The sequence below is a fragment of the Salvelinus fontinalis genome, chromosome 27, assembly GCF_029448725.1.
Source record: "Salvelinus fontinalis isolate EN_2023a chromosome 27, ASM2944872v1, whole genome shotgun sequence".
Taxonomy (NCBI): domain Eukaryota; kingdom Metazoa; phylum Chordata; class Actinopteri; order Salmoniformes; family Salmonidae; genus Salvelinus; species Salvelinus fontinalis.
Genome location: NC_074691.1, coordinates 7,000,220 through 7,021,642, shown reverse-complemented (window position 1 = coordinate 7,021,642; position 21,423 = coordinate 7,000,220). Strand labels below are relative to the sequence as shown.

Below are 21,423 nucleotides of genomic sequence, written 5' to 3'. Positions count from 1 at the left end.
ATGTCCTCGTCGATCGCGGAAAGGAACAGCAAGTGCAGAAATAACAAGTGCATGACTTTGAGCTGGGAGCCAACCGAAATCTGCCAGGGCCTCCCTCTGAGAGGGACCTTGCTCAGACCGAGCAGAGCAGAGTTGTGTGTAATTTGGGACCGGAGCCCAACAAGCCACGAAACAAAAGGAGAGGTGTCAAAGGAAGTTGAGAGGGATCTGAGCCGAGCTGAACTGAGCTGCCAGAGAGGAACTCAGCAGGCCTGTCTGGCTGCGCAAAAGCAGAGAGGGGAAAACATGTTTTGTCTTTCATCCAGGGCACACAGGGTAGCAGGCGATGTCTACGAAGCGACTGCAAGAGGAGTAAGACTCAAGCAGCGTCTCATCACTCTCATCAACACTACTGCACTTTGACTGACTGTGGGGCCCAGCTGCACCAAAAACGAGCAGAGGATGAGGAAGTGGTCTGGGGTTGAGTCTTGTGTGGTTGGCTGCGAATCCACACGTTTCGCCTCGTGTTGAAATTCAACATGAATACTACTCTGGGGTATTCAGGTGTTGGTTGAGTTTCCCACGTATGACCGTCAACAACAGACCACAAGACACTGTCACAGGAAATTAGTACCGTCCACCAAAAATGTTGCGGGTGCATCTTGGGTCGGGCCGAGAATACATGGGGGGGGGATACATGACGTGACATAGGGCCTACATAGTAGCTACGCAGGACAGATCTAGGGATACACAAGGAGAGAACATGGATTTGAATTGGTTTCAGGGCACAAAAAGAGATCGTTGTACCACATCAAGTACCATCCTAAATATCAACTTCTTCCCTTGATATCGACTTCCATCTCTCGTGACAAGGAGTAGCTCAAGCCCTCACCGGAGAGGACCACCTCGATCAGGTCTCCCTCGTGGATGTCCTCCGCCGACGTCAGCCTCTGCAGGATGTTCTCCGAGGCCAGGTCATGGCGGAACAGAAGGATCTTGTCGTACATGCCAAAGAATCCACACTCCGGGAACTGAGGAGAGGAAGAAGAGCGAGAGGTATTACAGGTGTGTTTAGTTTACACAGCGTGTTACTGTGACGTATATATCAGGGTTTGGGACCAAAACAATTCATTTTGTTTCCCGAGCAGAACCCCTACTTATTGTGTTCTGCTCCAGTGTTTCCGACCGACATAATAAAGTTCTGAAACGGTTCAAACCCGCTCAAAAAGTAACGGTTCATACAGTTTGTTTTTGTACCCTGTGAAATCAACATCGTTTAATACATTCAGCTCGTTCATTTGCTCCACCAGCTCGTGCGGATAGAGAAGCTTGCTATGGAACGGGTAAGCTACTCGTTTACATGTTCGATGGGCAGATAAGTGCAGGCGCGAGATGCAACTGACGTTTCACAGGTGGGGAGAGAGCGGTGTAGACACGGAGGGTGCTTTGGTTTGAAGCGCTGAGCATCATGACATGAAGTGAATTGGAATGGGTTTAGGCTATCACTATTACAACTGTATTACAGAGTTATATACTAGACATTAGGCATATTTTTGGACCAAAAAGAAGCGTTATTACCCGGTTCTCAAGATTTGAAAATAACAGTAGAGATCACTTTCGTTCCCAGTTCTGTTTACACTACACATTTTTTGTTGTTCTCTTTCGGTTTTCGGTTCTGTTCCCTGCACTGGTTCCAACCCCTAGTATGTATGACTCAGGCCTGAGATTCTCCATTAAAAGTACTTTTTAGTCCAGGATTAGGTTAAAGCATATAAAGGCATTCTAATTTGACATAACCTTTTGGGAGGGGCGGTTATGGATTGGGCCCTTGTAGGCCTACACTACCAGCAAGAAACAAGTGAAGAGCAGTTTGCATGGAGTGTGTGTGCAGCAGCCAGCCAGGCAGCACAGAGAGAGTGACAGCAGGAAATTGAACCCACAGGCTCCGGAGCTGCAGCAATTAATCTCCTCTAGTCATGAATTATGCCTGCGGTCCTGTCACTGACACCCTGCTGCCATTAGCCGCCCGTCCTGCTCTGTCTACCCTACGCTACAGCCCAAAACAATATGACACCCAACTGACAAGCCCCATAACACATTCCGGACCCAAACAATCTGCCAGCAGACACTGACCTGATGTGCTAGCTAGTACACCGCATTCCAAGCAGCTTGTCACTGACACTATCCCACTACAATACACCACACCACAAGCCAACCAACCCAGTTCAATCCAACAGCACACAGAGGACATCCGAAGCAATATGCCACCACTTGACATACTGAGCTACTTACTACAAGGCACTGTGACCCCGAATTATACATCACCGTAAAATACGCATATGCAGGCCTCAGTCAAGTAGTTGCCCATGAAGAAGAAAACACATAGGCCTGTGTATGTCGCCACGCAATACGCTGCTTTGTGCCTTTAAGGGTCCATTTCTGGTTGACCTCCTCTTATTGTAAAATCAATCTATAGAAAAGTATTGAAGGCAAAAAATATATACTGTATATATATGTAAAAGCCAGTGTCATTTATATTTCAGGAAAAACTTTATCGCCACATCAACAACAGACAGCCATCTACCCAGAAGACAGGACGCTCTATCTGTAGGAGTCTAAATCAGACAGTTAATCTGACTCCACCATCTGCAATAGAGATACTGTACGTGCAAATCAGACCAATCCGAACAAGACAAACAAGGAAGTGAGCTGTCCTTTGTCTATCCTATCGGAATGAAGTATTGAGGTCTCCTATTGGATGGAGCCTGCAGGGAATAATGTAAATGACGTATTTTATGTCAGGCATAGTGCCAAACCTCATGTTAGGCTTACGGATCAAGTAAATCTAATCATGATTCAATATTATACCATTTGAAAGATTAGATCTTGGGCCAATAAAGCAACCGAAATCTCAGGATCTATCTAATCAGACCCATGAGACGATTGGTGGTCATAAGGTGCATCACGACATGACATCGTTTTATGTCGGTGCCATTGAACAACAACAACATAAAACACGAGGCAACTTCGTACTCGCGTAGCACGCATCAGTCCGCCTGCAAATCCCCACACTGCACCCGCCACAACCATCAGCGACGGTTCGATTCTTCGATTCACATAAGGAATGAGCACCACAGACACTGTACAGTATATCATAGCGATCAAGAGCTTCCGCTGCTTCGTTAACGTTTCCATTTTCAACAGTGGCCCACTGTCTGTTTGGTGAACACACATCTCACAGAGTGTGACCAAGCAGCAATAACTCAGCAGCGATGAAGTGAACTCACGTGGAAACAGCTGATCCCGTCTTTGTGCTAAACCACTATTAACCCGAGATGAACTCTTGCGTTCACACGATCCCCTCGTCCACACTCTCTCGATCTATTATCACACTGTCAGCAGTCTTTTAAAAAAAACTCGTATTGCGGCGGGCTAAATCACAGGGTCGCACAGAGTGTGTCTGTCTTGTTAAGTCTCAAACAAATCCACGTTGAAACAAAAGTATACACCTCACACACATGGTTAAGGGCTTGGGGGGGGGGAGAAGACACCCGTTCCATGTCAGACACAGAGCTGAAATGTATTACATTTTGACTTCGCATCCTAATATGACACTTTATGTACACCAAAGAAGACTGAAATATAACAAAAAACGTTCGACATAGAAACACCGGATTTGGGTCTTAAAAAAAAAGAAAAAAGTTTATTCATTATAAAAGAATTAAGAATATGAATAACATTCCACCCCATGAGGCCACTAGTCATTTGACTGCCGAAAAGCGCTACGGAGGGTTATCTAACGGCCGTCTACTCAGTCCGCCATGCCAGTAAGACGTTTTAACAGGATCGAACCACTGAGGAGAGACAGAGGTCTGTGTCATGTCTTAACCCTCACCCTCATCCTCCACCTCGTCCCCAAGCTGGCCCCCCGCTCTGCTCGGCTCGCCACCCAGGAACCACAGTCAGAGCAGACCAGACTGAGCAGCAGCCGGGGCATCCCCGTGCAGGATGCCTGCGTTATATAAGTCCATCTAAACAGCTGGGCTTCACCGCCCAGTCCCATGTACAACCTCTAATCTCTACAGCACTCATATGCCATTATCTGAGCCCATTGACTAAGTACGTCTCTATCGAGGGCAAATTATCTGACTCCAAGGGTGGATGTGGTGCAGGTTCACCTTAGAACATTTGGAGCAGAGAAGGCGATGCCTCGTACCGTTTATGGTCAGGGTTGTAGTTTCTCTGTGTTGCAATACTCTACAAGAGTCCCCTCTCTCAAAAGCACTGGCTCATGAGTCTTTGGTCAGGTTAAGTCTTTAACCTATATAAATATAAATATATATGAAACAATATGAATAACATTCCACCCATGAGGCCATTAGAGAGGGTGATTTGGTCATTTGACTGCAGGAAAGGAATACTTATGAGGAGTGCTTGAGGGGATGTATATTTCCTGCTGTGTGTACATATCGTGCGGAAGATACTGCAAATGCGGAACCGGCAGAAGTTGCAACAGAGCCCAGGGAAATCGGTGTACCATAATAGGACGCCACAGAACATTGGCCGTCATTTTCTGTTAGTTTACAATTCCCAACGATTCAACATGTTGAAAGAATCGCCACCGTTCGACATCTTTACGGTGCACCGCTGACGTTTGTTATGTCTTGTTCTTTAAAGTCTGAAAAAGACACGGCCGCTTTACCCCCTTATATAAGCCAACCACTTATCAAGCCTTGAATACTCGACCTATCAGTGTGCTGGGTGAGCAGAGAGGCTCTGGACAGGGCAGCCCAATAGGAAACAGAAAGGTAAACAGCTATTTGCTTGTTTTTCTGCACCCTACTGATCTGTCACCTCACTAGAACACTTAGCATAGAACAACAGGAAGTACGGCTGAGTGGGCCACAGTCGCCATGACGTCCAGAGCCCCGTCGTCAAGCAGTGGGCCTCATTCATTTGGATGGCCAAGGGCGAAATGAATAATTACGAGGGACACTCCCCCCTTTTTGCTATTTTGAAGGGGGGAAGAATATTGTCTTTGTCGCTCAGTGCCAGAACATCTTCAATCACCATTACAGCAATTTACTTCTGAAGCCGAATTGAACTTGAAAATGAACCTGGACGTATCAGTAGTCATGAAACTAGGTGGCTAGCTTGACTATATCCAACCACGCAACCGTGCTACTGCCAAACAAAGCCGTTATCTATTCACGTCGACTACAAAGGTAGACAGGCGGTATTCATTGCTTTTTTATCAAAGCACACGACGGTAGTGAATGTAGTAGTAACCACTAAGATACATGGCACTAACCCAACCTTGGTGCTTTGAGCCATTTATTATTTATTTATTTTTTACAACGGATACGTTTATAAGAGGCAGATCAAATCCAATCTACGTACTCGTAAAAAAAACCACACGGCCACATTCAAACAATCCCCCGACCCAGACAAACAGAGAGGCTTAGGCTATGTACTACACTACTTTAGACCGGGGCCCGTAGGTATAGTGCGATACATAGGGAATATGTATGTAGCCATTTGGGCTGCAGACAGAGGCATTTATCTCCATCGGTTTTTACCTGTGAGCATGAACAGAGTTAGCATTAGGCTAGTACCATCTGTCTGCATGACAATGCCAACAGTTGAGCCTCCCTGCGGACGCACGTACTGTTCGATTGTACACAACTGCTCTTGTCTATCATCACGGGAACATCTTGTGTCTTTAGCTACCTTCATTTAACATGGCACCAACATGACATCTAGTCCCTGAGAGTGTGTGTGTGTGTGTGTGTGTGTGTGTGTGTGTGTGTATATTAGCTACCTTCATTTAACATGGCACCAACATGACCTCTAGTCCCTGAGAGTGTGTGTGTGTGTGTGTGTGTGTGTGTGTGTGTGTGTATATACAGTATGTGTGTCATTCACACAAAGCTTTCAGGCATGTGAGCATTACATAAAACTGTATGCCGTTAACGTCAGAAGTCAGTCCCAATACCATTACAGCTGGGGTTTACAGTAACTGTCCAATGTGTCCAGATTTCTTTGAACTATGGCCTTATAATTAATTACAACATGAGTGAAATATTTTACTTCCATTAAAGTATATTAAAAAAATAAGCTGTTCTGTGTTGGAATGGGGTGGGCGTACCCCAACAACAGAATGGTGTGGGCGTATACCGGTCATGAAAAATATTTATGCGACTAGACCGCTGATTGGCCATCTCATCCTCAAGGATGACATCATCCTCTACGAGGAAATAGCAAACATTTTTGAAACTGTCTGTTTGAGATACGTTTGAGGTGGGGGGGGGGGGTTCTCCAATTTATGCTTTGGCCACAAATACGGCTATAGGATGAGTCAACAACATTATTTGGATGTGAGTTAACAAAATCGGAACATTTGCCAGTGAGATTTTCACTGGAAAGTTACTTCAACAGCCAGCTGTGCATTCCCATCTTTATGACCATCAGTTACCCGCATATTGTACACTAGACATACAGGACACAGCACATACTTATCACAGTCATCTAACGTCTGTTCATTCAGGGTTGTCTCACTCACTCAGATGTCATCTATTTTGCAAGAGAACCCTGATCCCGGAGGGCAGCATGAAATAACTCTCAAGCTATCTCAGTCTTAGCAACTCTTGACGAAATCGTGTAGAGGAAGATTTGTGCAGGAAAGTGAGTTGAGCACACATGTTTCAAGATCATACGGATTCAGATCTCAACCAATAAGACAGGTATAAAGCGTGCTAATTCATTTCAGAATTTCCGATGTCTACTTGTAGGTAGAGCAAGCTCCATGTTTGCCGTGCATAGCCTATAATATTATTGTTACCAAGTTACAAACCACACGATCCTGTGCAGAGGAAGTGCTGTAGTTTCTAGGAGGTACATAGCTCTGAGTCTTCACAGCGCAACAACTGAGAGATACGAGTGTTGTGTTGATTCTCTCAAAGGCTCTTCGTGGGACAGAGGCAGGGAGTTTGTGCATTCCATTCTTCTGTTCTGAAATGGTAGACATGAACCAGAAATTGAAGAACATTGCCTTGTGCTTACTCCTCCATTTGGACTTTGGACTATTATTGGACTATTATTATATATTATACTATTATATATTGGACTATTATTTCTGATCTGTGATGGTCTAGAAACAAACAACACCCACACACACAGACACGCACACTCCATCGCAATCATACATAGAACACCCATCTGAGAACACCACCAGCAGCCAGCCCCCAGAGAGGCAGACTGAGAGTTCACCCAATCATTTCGAGACATTTGGATGTGTAGAGAATATGTAAACACGCTGACTGCAGATTGTGACTTTGGCTGTGTCCCAAATGGATTCCTGTTCCCTTTATAGTACGCTACGTTTGAACCGGGGCCCATGAGGCTCTGTGTGTATGTGGGAGTCTGAGAGGTAGCGTTCAGAAAATGCTTTGAGAAAAAATGCCATGGTTTAACTCGCTGCTGATCATTTCACACTGCATGGTGGACTGACTGTGTGTAAAGAGGGTCCATATAAGACCAATGATTTGACTGTGTTTTAGCTCTAATCCATGACCTGTTTATGACTCTCGCCAGCATTCTTTTCACATGACAGAGCTCTTCCTGTGCCCTTCTTGCCCTTAAGGGAGGGGTGTGTGTGTGTGTGTGTGTGTGTGTGTGTGTGTGTGTGTGTGTGTGTGTGTGTGTGTGTGTGTGTGTGTGTGTGTGTGTGTGTGTGTGTGTGTGTGTGTGTGTGTGTGTGTGTGTGTGTGTGTGTGTGTGTGTGTGTGTGCGCGCGCACTGATATGTGTGACTGCAGAAAATGTCGTATCCCTATGTCATTTATCTACAAAGGCTTCAATTCATGTTCGTTAAGAAGAAAGCGTCCTTAATCAGAGCCTTTGAAGGCTCGAGAGAAACCAACAGTCCCCCCCATCTTCCACATTCGTTTCCTTCACCCATCTCACATTCTGAGACATAAAGATGCCTTCATACAGCTCTTAGCAACTACTACCTTAATAGCGGTTCCCTTCTGTCACTCTTCATTCTTAGCCATCAGTAGTCATGGTTGTGACTCAGGAAATCACTGCTATGTCAGAGCAAGGCAGGCAGGCAGTTTAACCCACTGAGTCATACACACACCATACACAGAGCCACACACAGTTGAGACCAGGGGAGGAGACGGGGCACACACAGCCCGGTCACATCCACAGAAACTCACCCTACACCCTCTCCTCCAACGGATATTAGTACTCATCCCCCCCTTTCCACAGAGCAGAGGAGGAAGAGAAACAATCTATTCATCACCAGGGAGTTCTTTGGAACACAACTGCACGGCCGCGTCTCAAATGGCACCCTATTCCCTATACAGTGCACTACTTTTAACCAGGGCCCATAGGATGACGGTCAAAAGTAGGGCACTATGTAGGGAACACGGTGGCATTTGGGAACAACCCAGGAGAGTGATGGTGCTACGTGAATAGTTACGTTGCTATAAAAACACCAGAAAAAAAACACGCGGTGGTTTTAATAGGAGTCACAGACTCTGATCAAGTGTCTTTGAAATGGTCTAAAAATGCTAATCGGTCAGCAATGCACTTTCATTTGATGTTACGTTTAGTTTGGACAATCCCTTACGCTTCCTTGCTACCTGATTATCAGGATAGGTTAGGAAACAGTGCGAACACACACACACACACACACACACACACACACCACACGCAGAGACAAGCAGTATCCCAGGAAATGACTCCAGCGGGTCAGTATGCGAGGCAAATAATGTCAACATGCAGACTGACGTTATGTCAAATACGTTCACCGCATGTGATCAGGGAGGAGGACTGTGAACAGTCACAGGTAAATGGCGTTGTTCTGCCTGACGCGAGAGCGTAGGGTCAGTCAACACATTCATCTGTGACTCTATTCATTACATAGCGCCGCCTCGTGTGCCTTATTGCCTTTATCAAACTGAAGAAATAATATCAATATTATTATTAAAAACCTATTTTGTTCAGTAAATGAATACAATTTCATTCATCCACCTGAAGATATATAGTCCGGACAAAAATCTGGTTGTTGTTACTTAGTCATGTTGCTAAAGACGCGACCCAGTCCTTATTTATTTTTTGCATAGTTGCTATGCAAAAGGACTGGTTATCCATTCTACTCAAAATGGTTGCTATGCAGGCTGGATAACAATCAGCTAACTCAAGTCACGTCAAACGTTGAACCTGGAATGAAAGTACAAATCAAATGTTATTCGTCACCTTAAAGTGAAATGCTTACTTACACGCCCTTATCCAACAATGAACTTTTAAGAAAATACCCCCAAAAAGTTAGAGATAAGAAATAATTAAAGAGCGCAGTAAAATAACAATAGCGAGGCTATATACAGGGGGTACTGGTACAGAGTCAGTGTGCGGGGGCACCGGTGTCGAGGTAATTGAGGTAATATGTACATGTAGGTAGAGTATTAAAGTGACTATGCATAGATAATAACAGAGAGTAGCAGCAGCGTAAAGGGGGGGGGGGGGGCAACGCAAATAGTCTAGGTAGCCATTTGACTAGATGTTCATGAGTCTAGGTAAAAGCTGTTCAGAAGCCTCTTGGACCTAGACTTGGCGCTCCGGTACCGCTTGCCGTGCGGTAGCAGAGAGAACAGAATGACTAGGGTGGCTGGAGTCATTGACGATTTTTAGGGCCTTCCTCTGACACCGCCTGGTACAGAGGTCCCGGATGGCAGGAAGCTTGGCCCCGGTGATGTACTGAGCCGTACGCACTACCCTCTGTAGTGTCTTGCAGTCGGAGGCTGAGCAGTGATGCAACCCGTCAGGATGCTATCGGCGGTGCAGCTGTAAAACCTTTTGAGGATCTGAGGACCCATGCCAAATCTTTTCAGTCTCCTGAGGGGGAATAGTTTTGCTGTGCCCTCTTCACGACTGTCTTGGTGTGCTTGGGCCACGTTAGTTTGTTGGTGATGTGGACGCCAAGGAACTTGAAGCTCTCAACCTGCTCCACTACAGCCCCATCGATGAGAATGGGGACGTGCTTGGTCCTCCATTTCCTGTAGTCTACAATCATCTTCTTTGTCTTAATCACGTTGAGTGAGAGGTTGTTGTCCTTGCACCACACGGTCAGGTCTCTGACGTCCTCCATATAGGCTGTCTCATCGTTGTCGGTGATCAGGCCTACCACTGTTGTGTCATCGGCAAACTTAATGATGGTGTTGGAGTCGTGCCTGGCAGTGCAGTCATGATGAACAGGAAGTACAGGAAAGGACTGAGCACGCACCCCTGAGGGGCCCCGTGTTGAGGATCAGCATGGCAGTTGTGTTGTTACCTACCCTTACCACCTGGGGGCGGCCGTCAGGAAGTCCAGGATCCAGTTGCAGAGAGAAGTGTTTAGTCCCAGGGTCCTTAGCTTAGTGATGAGCTTTGAGTGCAATGAATAGCATTCTCACATAGGTGTTCCTTTTGGCCAGGTGTGAAAGGGCAGTGTGGAGTGCAATAGAGATTGCATCATCTGTGGATCTGTTGGGGTGGTATGCAAATTGGAGTGGGTCTAGGGTTTCTGGGATAATGGTGTTGATGTGAGCCATGACCAGCCTTTCCAAGCACTACGAGTCGGTAGTCATGTAGGCAGGTTACCTTGGTGTTCTTGGGCACATGGACTATGGTGGTCTGCTTGAAACATGTTGGTATTACAGACTCAGACAGGGAGAGGTTGAAAATGTCAGCGAAGACACTTGCCAGTTGGTCAGAGCATGCTCGGAGTACACGGCCTGGTAATCCGTCTGGCGCTGCGGCCTTATGAATGTTGTCCTGTTTTAAGGTCTTACTCACATCGGCTGCGGAGAGCGTGATCACATAGTCATCCGGAACAGTTGATGCTCTCATGCATGCCTCAGTTTTACTTGCCTCGAAGCGAGCATATAAGTAATTTAGCTCGCCTAGTAGGCGTGTGTCACTGGGCAGCTCTCAGCTGTGCCTCCCTTTGTAGTCTGTAATAGTTTACAAGCCCTGCCACATCTGACAAGTGTCGGAGCCGGTGTAGTAGGATTCAATCTTAGTCCTGTATTGACGCTTTGCCTGTTTGATGGTTCGTCGAAGGGCATAGCGGGATTTCTACTAAGCTTCCGGGTTTCAGTCCCGCTCCTTGAAAGCGGCAGCTCTAGCCTTTAGCTCAGTGCGGATGTTGCCTGTAATCCATGGCTTCTGGTTGGGGTATGTACGTACAGTCACGGTGGGGAAATGTCCTCGATGCACTTATTGATGAAGCCAGTGACTGATGTGGTGTACTCCACAATGCCATCAGGAGGAATCCTGTAACATATTCCAGTCTGTGCTAGCAAAACAGTCCTGTAGTTTAGCATCTGCTTCATCTGACCACTTTTTTATAGACCGAGTCACTGGTGCTTCCTGCTTTAATGTTTGCTTGTAAGCAGGAATCAGGAGGATAGAATTATGGTCAGATTTGCCAAATGGAGGGCGAGGGAGAGCTTTGTACGCGTCTCTGTGTGTGGAGTAAAGGTGGTCTAGAGTTGTTTTTCCTCTGGTTGCACATGCTGATAGAAATGAGGTAAAACTGATTTAAGTTTCCCTACATTAAAGTCCCCGGCCACTAGGAGCGCCGCCTCTGGGTGAGCGTTTTCCTGTTTGCTTATGGTGGTATACAGCTCATTGAGTGCGGTCTTAGTGCCAGCATCGAACTGTGGTGGTATGTAGACAGCTACGAAAAATACAGATGAAAACTCTCTAGGTAGATAGTGTGGTCTACAGCTTATCATAAGATACTTTACCTCAGGTGAGAAAAACCTTGAGACTTCCTTAGATATTGTGCACCAGCTGTTGTTTACAAATATACATAGGCCCCCGCCCTGTGTCTTACCAGAGGCTGCTGTTCTGTCCTGCCGATAGTGTATAACCCGCCAGCTGCATGTTATTAATGTCGTCGTTCAGCCACGACTCGGTGAAACATAAGATATTACAGTTTTTAATGTCCCGTTGGTAGGATATACGTGCTTTCAGTTCATCTCATTTATTTTCCAGCGATTGAACGTTGGCTAACAGTACGGATGGCAAGGACAGAATAGCCAGTCGTCGCCTGATGCTCACAAGGCACCCCGATCTCTTTCTGCGAAATCTCAGTTTCTTTCTCTTACGAATGACGGGGATGAGGGTCTGTTCGGGTGTCTGGAGTAAATCCCTCTCGTCCGACTCATTAAAGAAAAATTCTTTGTCCAATTCCAGGTGAGTAATCTCTGTCCTGATGTCCAGAAGTTATTTTCGGTCATAAGAGACGGTAGCAGCAACATTATGTACAAAATGTTTTATTATGTACAAACAATGTGAAAAAGCAAACAAAATAGCACGGTTGGTTAAGAGCCTGTAAAAATGCAGCCATCCTCTCCGGCGCCATCTTTCAACAGGGACAGCTGACACAAGCTGCATTTTCATTTGTTTGAGCTTTTTATCGATTGGCATTTACTTGGGTATGTCCATGATGTTGATGCGTGATTTTGCCTGGCTCAGAAAAAGTTGCCTGGTCTGGTCTGGGTCTAGTCTGGGAGCTATTCACACTCTGTGTCCGGTACAGAGATTCAAAATTCCAAAACGTTGTTTCGGAGGTAGAACAGGCTTATATTAACCCCCGCTATACCAAACTAAATACTAGGCTGGAGCGAGTTTAGTTAAACACAAGAGATGATTCGGACAGCAACATGAACACGATTATTCTTACGGGGGTCCAGTGATCATTTTCAGATGGAACTGTTTAGCCGGCCTAGTGTGCCAGTGATGGCCAACCCACCACGGCTTGGTACGCTGCTTGTCCAATCAGAAACCGGTATCCAAACAACAAGTTTTTAAACAAGTTTTAGTCTCAGCAGGACTTGTTTCAACACCATAAATACCGGTGTAGTACAACGAGCTGTCGATGTCTTATCTAGCGACAGATAGGTTCAGCCTTGGTGCATCCATCCACTCTTGCACCAAAGAGTATGTCATCGCGAGGTAAGTGGGCTAACCGTATAGGTAGGGACGCAAATTAGACTGGAAAGCTTGAGTTGTCCCTGACTTTTTCAGCACGTTCAGCTGCCTGGAATAACCTTTCCGTCCCATTAGGATGACATCACGCACGATACAGCACTCTCCACTTCCTCCTCTTCACCAGAGAACACAGCAGATACACGATGCAGGTGAGGAACAATATTAAGAGGTGGCTAGAAATCATCAACCTCCTCAGTAAGGAAATTACAATTACACTCTCCAATATTAACACGCTGCCTGCCAATGGACTGGAATGCACTTTAATATAATAATCACTTAAAGCCTGGTGGATGAAACTCGGCTACTCTTAATGGGGATTGTATAATCGTGCCCTCGCCTGACCATGTGGATAATCCCGTCCCAGTGCAGAACACCGGGGTTGCGTCCCAAATGGCGCCATATTCCCTGGTCACTATGATAACTTCCCTTTACCAGAGAAAACTATGTGAAAACAAACAAACAGAGTCCGCATCCCATATGACACTCTTTTCCCTAGATGGTGCACTACTTTTGACCAGAGCCTTATGGACCCTGGTCAAAAAGTAGTGCACTATATGGGGAATAGGGTGCCATTTGGGACGTAACCCCGAAGAGAACTCTGTCCCCCTGTCTGTCCACATTCACATTGGAAGACGTGCCGTTCTTCTCCCTGGATAAACGCCACAACCCTGCTATACACACACTTATTTATTTTTATTTTATTTTTTAAAGAATAGACACCGTATGACATTTTTCATGACTTTTCATTCAAATATGGACATTTTCACTGCTGAATCTGGTGGTTTGGTGGTAGATTTGGAAACAATGAATGAACTAATTGGTTGTTCTGCTACAAATATGCTTAAAAGTCGTTACAGGGAGGGAGCCAAACATAAAACGGAACATTAAAACAGAACGTTAAAAAAAGGGCACACGGTCTAAATGACTTAATTAGGGCTACAGCTGTGTAACCGTTACTCACCAGCGACTGACTGTGGATTACTGCGCAGTGCACCAAGGACATATCCACAGTAACGTTTCTTTGTTTCTTGTTTATGCCAAACAATTTACACTGAACATTTTACAAAAACACATTTACTGGAAGAACTGTGCAGATGCAAAGTTTGGTAAACTGTTAACGCGACCACGTTTTCCAAAAACTCTGTTACTCTGAATTAAGCTCTGAATTATACTATTTTGGTTATTGAACTACAGTAAGGGAAGTGGATTTACACCCGGTAACAGAATTGCGGTAACAGAATTTCATCATGTGTCCCTGATCTCTACTACACAGAAATGCATAATTCTGGACATGAATGTCCTTCTCTTCATGTTGATCTATCCTAAATAGGTACACAAAGTAATAAATATGCAATATCCTCTTTTGCATTTTGGGCTATTATTCTACAAAACTGGCTATTATTTTAATGAGCTCCGACCCCAAACAAGACCAAATTTGGTTGCAACTCTGAACCAATCATAGAGGTCTATGTTTCACATGTTTGGACATTAAAGTACAGCACAGCACAGCAGGGAACAGCAGTGTAGAGATGAGTAGAGGACAAAATCTGAGCCAATCATGAACGTCTATGTTTAAGCCAAATCAAGACTGGACTAGACCAAAAATCGACATCCGTGGACGTTGAATTTAAAGCTGCTCTTGACCGTACCAAAGTTCAGTACAGTAGAATACAGTAGAGTACAATAAAGTAGAGTATAGTAGAGTTCAGTAGAGTACAGTACAGTATAGTTTAATCAAATACAGTACAATACAGTACATTATAGTGTACTCAACTCTAGTATGTTCTACTGTTTACCGTACTGAACTCTACTCTATTCTACTCTACTATACAGTACAGGCTTTACTGTACTATATTGTACTGTACTGTACTCCAAAGTGCTCTATTGTACTGAACTAAACTCTGCTCAACTTTTTTAAAACTTTACTGTGTTTTTTTTGTTGTTGTAAGATTTTATTAGATATTTTATAAACAACACAAAACATACACATGCACACGACAACGTCATATCAACCACATCCCACCTTCTCAGATCCATTAACACCCGCATCACTTTCCACCACATGCCTTCACACGGCACCATTTTGTTTCTCTCCGTAGCCCACACACTTAACCATGTTTGATAATAAAGCATTTTAACCCCTCCATTGCGTTAACGACGGAGGATTGGTTGATTTCCTGTTTTTAAGTATACGTTCTTTTTAAAGGTGATTGACGAGAAAAGTAGCATCCAACCCATGAAGTGTCTCACTGCACCCTCGTATGCCATGTCTTGAAATATGCAGACAGACGGATCAAAAGTACATTTACAGTGTAATACTTCTACATTGTAATACAACTTTCTAACGCCGCCCATAACTTTAGGACTTTCCCAGAAGGCATGGAAAATTGAGTAATTTTTTTTGTTTAACAATTAAGATATGACTCTTCCGTTGTGCTGTAGAATTAGTGAATTTTGTATCTTGTATAATACATTTTAAACGTACAGTTCGACTGGATTAAGCGTACATTTTCGTTAGCGGTAATCTCGTTAGTTATGTTCCAACATTCCCTCCATCTTGTGCCAATATCAGTTCAAGTCCAATACGGTTTTGTATAGCTTACATACGAATCAAATATCATCCTCTGACTCAAGATTGTTCAGATGTAATATTTATATTGTTCAGATCAAATATTTCAAATCTAAAATTTGTGATATAAAATGTTTAAGTTGCATGTATTTGAAAATATTGGTCAATTAAAGTTGAAATGTAAGTAAATGTATTTCCTACTCTCAAGTCATTTATGTTTATGGTTTCTATGCCTTTAGTTTTCCATGTGGACCAATTTATCCATTAATTCTGGACAGCTATCCAAGGATTGATCCATAAGGTTGTGTTGTTAGGGATTGATATTGGTTTCTTGTAGAATACATTAGATTTTCTTAATAGGTTGTGTTCTATTGTGCTTTACACACTTGTGAAACGTACTCGTCTATGATTGGTTAAGATCTGGTCCGATCCAAACTGGACCAAATCTAAACCAATCATGAGCGTCTATGTTTGGACCAAATCAAGGCCGGTACAGAACAAAAACATCTGTGGACGTTGAAATTAAAGCTGAAAAACCAAAAACTATTTCTGTGGATAGGGTGGACTGACTAAATTTCAACTGCTTTTCAACGTCCGGTGCTAGTTGGCGCTCAGTGGGTAAGGATGCTGGTTACAGTAGATGGAAAGAGAGGGGGCTCATGGGTAGGTGTCAGTAAGAGGTGACATTAACTGGAGAGAGAGGCAGAGAGAGAGAGAAGAGAGAGAGAGGCAGAGAGAGAGAGAGAGAGAGACAGAGAGAGAGAGAGAGGAGAGAGAGAGAAGAGAGATAGAGGCAGAGAGAGAGAGAAGAGAGAGAGAGAGAGAGAGGCAGAGAGAGAAAGAAGAGAGAGAGAGACAGAGAGAGAGAGAGAGAGAGAGAGAGAGAGAGAGAGAGAGAGAGAGAGAGAGAGAGAGAAGAGAGATAGAGGCAGAGAGAGAGAGAAGAGAGAGAGAGAGCGAAGAGAGAGAGAGAGAGAGGCAGAGAGAGAAAGAAGAGAAAGAGAGAGAGCGAGAGAGAGAGAGCGAAGAGAGAGAGGCAGAGAGAGAGCGAGGGAGCGTGAAAGGGAGAAAGAGAGAGAGAGCGAGAGAGAGAGAGAGAGGAGAGAGAGAGACGCAGAGAGAGAGAAGAGAGATAGAGGCAGAGAGAGAGAGAAGAGAGAGAGAGGGCGAAGAGAAAGAGAGGCAGAGAGAGAAAGAAGAGAGAGAGAGCAAGAGAGAGACAGAGAGAGAGAGAGAGAGAGAGAGAGAGAGAGAGAGAGAGAGATAGAGGCAGAGAGAGAGAGAAGAGAGAGAGAGAGCGAAGAGAGAGAGAGAGAGAGGCAGAGAGAGAAGGAAGAGAGAGAGAGAGAGAGAGAGAGCGAGAGAGAGAGAGAGAGAGAGAGAGAGAGAGAGAGAGAGAGAGAGAGGAGAGAGAGAAGAGAGATAGAGGCAGAGAGAGAGAGAAGAGAGAGAGCGAAGAAAGAGAGAGAGAGAGGCAGAGAGAGAAGGAAGAGAGAGAGAGCGAGAGAGAGAGAGCGAAGAGAGAGAGGCAGAGAGAGAGCGAGGGAGCGTGAAAGGGAGAGAGAGAGAGAGACAGAGAGAGAGGAGAGAGAGAGAGATAGAGGCAGAGAGAGAGAAGAGAGAGAGAGAGAGCGAAGAGAGAGAGAGAGAGAGAGGCAGAGAGAGGCAGAGAGAGAGCGAGGGAGCGTGAAAGGGAGAGGTTGTCCAGACTGTTTTGACTTGCTTAGACCACCAGACGACAGACAGTTATGAGTTGAACATAACAGTAGCAGGTGGAAGGGAGGACAGTAGCCGGTGGAAGGGAGGACAGTAGCAGGTGGAAGGGAGGACAGTAGCCGGTGGAAGGGAGGACAGTAGCAGGTGGAAGGGAGGACAGTAGCCGGTGGAAGGGAGGACAGTAGCAGGTGGAAGGGAGGACAGTAGCAGGTGGAAGGGAGGACAGTAGCAGGTGGAAGGGAGGACAGTAGCAGGTGGAAGGGAGGACAGTAGCAGGTGACCCAACTGTATTTTGTGACTAATATGAATTCTCATAGCCAATTCAACTGCAGTAATTCCGTTACAATTTTTTCTAAAATTCCATTATCAATTTGGTAACATCAATTTCTTGTTTAATCACTTAATAATTCATAAACCAAATCGATATCAGTAAAAACACTAGAACTAATTGTTCTGTGAACTTTCATGATCCTCCCTATCTTAAAGATACGTGGGTTTTTGGTAATGCTGATATTAGTTGGGGGTCTTTACTTCAACATGATTATTTTTTGATGCATTTATAATACCTTTGAAGACCTTTTCTGCTCGATGTTTTCTACGGTCCATTTTTTAGCCGTTTGACCAGAAATCAAGGCCATTGCTTATTCCTAATATTTAGGAGAAAAAATGGTTGGAAAATGTATATATACCTTAATTCCAAACTCAGCTTTCATTTGACGCCAGATTTGACCTATGAACGTCACATGGTGCTGCTCGTGGGTCCTTTTACATGGAAATGACATCAACCAGGAGAGTAGAGGAAGTCACACACTCAAACAGCTGCCTGCCAAAAGACATCAACAAACACTGGGCTTCCAGAGGCTCACAATCAACCCCAGAGGGAGCGCATATACATCCCAGTGAGGCGAGATAAAGCATTTAATTCAACTGTATTTTGAGGCAATTTGGGACAGTTTTTCCAATTCATAAGCCAAAAACCCCATATCTCCCTCCATTTGCAGACGAGAAGCTCTTGGATAAACATGCCTCGAATGGTAGGTTAAACTGTGCACAGTATAATCAAATCTCAATTACTTCGCTCTCGGAAGGGATGGAAGGACACTTGCACTATGGTATAGGAAACAAGTATGTCATATCAGTACATGTTTGTGTCCCAAATGGCACCCTATTCCCTATACAGTGCACCACTTTTGACCAGGGTGCCCATAGGGCTCTTGTCAAAAATAGTGCACTATGTAAGGAATAGGGTGCCATTCGGGACGTAGACATTGTCATTAAACACTTAGGGGAGAGTCACATTCAGAGAAGGTTATATTAAGGCTGATCACATGCACAGGGATAACTCTCCCTTAAGCAAGCTGACCAATGACGGATCATACATCTGACTGTTCTATTGACCAGATGAGAGCCCTGGTCTCTGAGGCTGGTAAACTGCAGCCATATGCATTAGACTACTGTATCTCTCTCTCTATCTTCCTATCTCTCCTGCTCTCGCACGCTCTCTGTCGCTCTCTCTCTTGGTTTCTCTCTCTCTCACTCTCGCTCCCTCGTGTCTCTCTCTTCTCTCTCTCTCTCTCTCTCTATTTTCCTATCTCTCTTGCTATCGCGCGCTCTCTGTTGCTCCCTCTTGCTTTCTCTCTCTCTCGCTCCCTCGTGTCTCTCTCTCTCTCTCTCTCTCTCTCTATCTTCCTATCTCTCTTGCTCTCGCACGCTCTCTGTCGCTCCCTCTTGCTTTCTCTCTCTCTCTCAATCCCTTGTCTCTCTCACTCTCACTCCCTTGTCTCTCTCTCTCTCACTCCCTTGTCTCTCTCTCTCTCACTCCCTTGTCTCTCTCTCTCTCACTCCCTTGTCTCTCTCTCTCTCTCACACTCCCTTGTTTCTCTCTCTCTCTCACACTCCCTTGTCTCTCTCACTCTCACTCCCTTGTCTCTCTCTCTCTCACTCCCTTGTCTCTCTCACTCTCACTCCCTTGTCTCTCTCTCTCTCTCACTCTCACTCCCTTGTCTCTCTCTCACTCACTCTCACTCCCTTTTCTCTCTCTCTCACTCACTCTCACTCCCTTGTCTCTCTCTCTCACTCCCTTGTCTCTCTCACTCTCACTCCCTTGTCTCTCTCTCTCTCTCACTCCCTTGTCTCACTATATCTCTCACTCTCACTCTCTCTCACTCCCTTGTCTCTCTCACTCCCTTGTCTCACTCTCACTCCCACTCACTCTCACTCTCTCTCACACTCTCACTCTCCTACTCTCACTCTCTCACTCTCATTCTCGCTCTCTCTCTCTCTCTGGGAGAGATAAGGACAACACAAGGCCTGTCTCGTCCTGTATAGAGCAATTGATTTAAAATAATATTATTTTCAGACCGTGAGCGGTTGATTCCACAATAGTGCCGTTGTCAGACCATGAGTCTAAAACAGTGAGAGCATTCTACAGTGGGAGACACTGTACATTAAGGCACACACACAGTGCATACAGTGTACTGCCATTAAGTGTAGGTCAAATCACAGTCAAGCTTCCGGGCATGGCGTAGCCTATTGGACTTAAGCAAAACAGATCCTATGAAAAGTGATGCACTGTTATCAATGAAAAGCATCAGCAAGACACACACCACATCACTGTCCTGTTCCTCGTCGGCCAGGTCAATGTTTGTCCCTCCAGCCCTCACAATGAGCTTGACATTGACACCAGTCAAATCCTATGTTCTCCTTCCTCGTGTGGGGAAGCTATCAGTCAGCCGAGCTGATATTTCCTCATATGATGTGGTGAGGCCAGCAGGGTCGTTGCATTTAAACCTAAAGGACAAAACAGACCGCACAAACAAGCTGTTATAAGCGGAGGGAGGCTGTCCTATCGCGTCTGACCGCAGAATATTGCGGACATGATTTTCTGATCCTATCCCGATGATTCTACATGTTGACTCTAACCATTCGTCAACACCCAGCGGGTGATCTACTGTGCAAGGTTCGTTACGGTGGGTCTTGTCCTTTGGGGCCCTGTTTCAGAGGGCTGAACAGAATCAACATTCTGTAGATTTCCTATTGGACAATCAGTAAATACTCTGTCTCCACGTCCTAGTTCCGTACTGGACAGACCCCGCTGTATCAGTATGATTGACAATAAGAAGCACAGAGATGTTGACAGCCAGCTGTGCCTTAGGGAATGTTAAACTGAATACATAGTATTGGCTACTGAGGCAACTAAGATAACACAATTCTATTTCCAAGTGTTTTAGTCGACTACTCAGAAACATGCTTTTGTTTAACTCCATAGGCTTTTTTCTATTTTTACACTATTGTACTGAAGGCTATTCCTGGTTCTAATCGCAGTGAGGGACAAAAGGCTTTCAACGTAGAAAAAAATAGCACTGTCTGACAGGGACTTTCTGAAAAGAGAAGAGATACAGTTGAAGTCGGACGTTTACATCCACTTAGGTTGGAGTCATTAAAACTCGTTTTTCAACCACTCCACAAATGTCTTGTTAACAAACTATAGTTTTGGCAAGTCGGTTAGGACATCTACTTTGTGATTGACACAAGTCATTTTTCCAACAATTGTTTACAGACAGATTATTTCACTTGTAATTCCCTGTATCACAATTTCAGTGGGTCAGAAGTTCACATACACTAAGTTGACTGTGCCTTTAAACAGCTTGGAAAATTCTAGAAAATTATGTAATGCCTTTAGAAGCTTCTGGTAGGCTAATTGACATCATTTGAGTCAATTGGAGGTGTACCTGTAGATGTATTTGCTTGACATCATGGGAAAATCAAAAGAAATCAGCCAAGACCTCAGAAAAAAATGTGTAGAATCTGGTTCATCCTTGGGAGCAATTTCCTAACTCCTGAAGGTACAACGTTCATCTGCACAGACAATAGTATGCAAGTATAAACACCATGTGACCACGCAGCCATCAAACCGCTCAGGAAGGAGACGTATTCTGTCTCCTAGAGATGAACGTACTTTGGTGTGAAAAGTGCAAATCAATCCCAGAACAACTGCAAAGGACCTTGTGAAGATGCTGGAGGAAACAGGTACAAAAGTATCTATATCCACAGTAAAATGAGTCCTATATCAACATAACCTGTTTACAGACAGGCTGCTCCAAAACCGCCATAAAA

General features: G+C 44.8%; 1 protein-coding gene across 1 annotated transcript in view; it reads right to left on the bottom strand.

Moving 5' to 3' along the window:
• Positions 1 to 21,423, bottom strand: part of LOC129824935 (serine/threonine-protein kinase D3-like) — a 55,192-nt gene that overhangs the window by 24,029 nt on the left and 9,740 nt on the right. Inside the window, exon 3 of the mRNA XM_055884506.1 lies at positions 872 to 1,010. Coding sequence (XP_055740481.1) covers positions 872 to 1,010 — 139 coding nt within the window. The remainder of the gene's footprint in view (positions 1 to 871; positions 1,011 to 21,423) is intronic.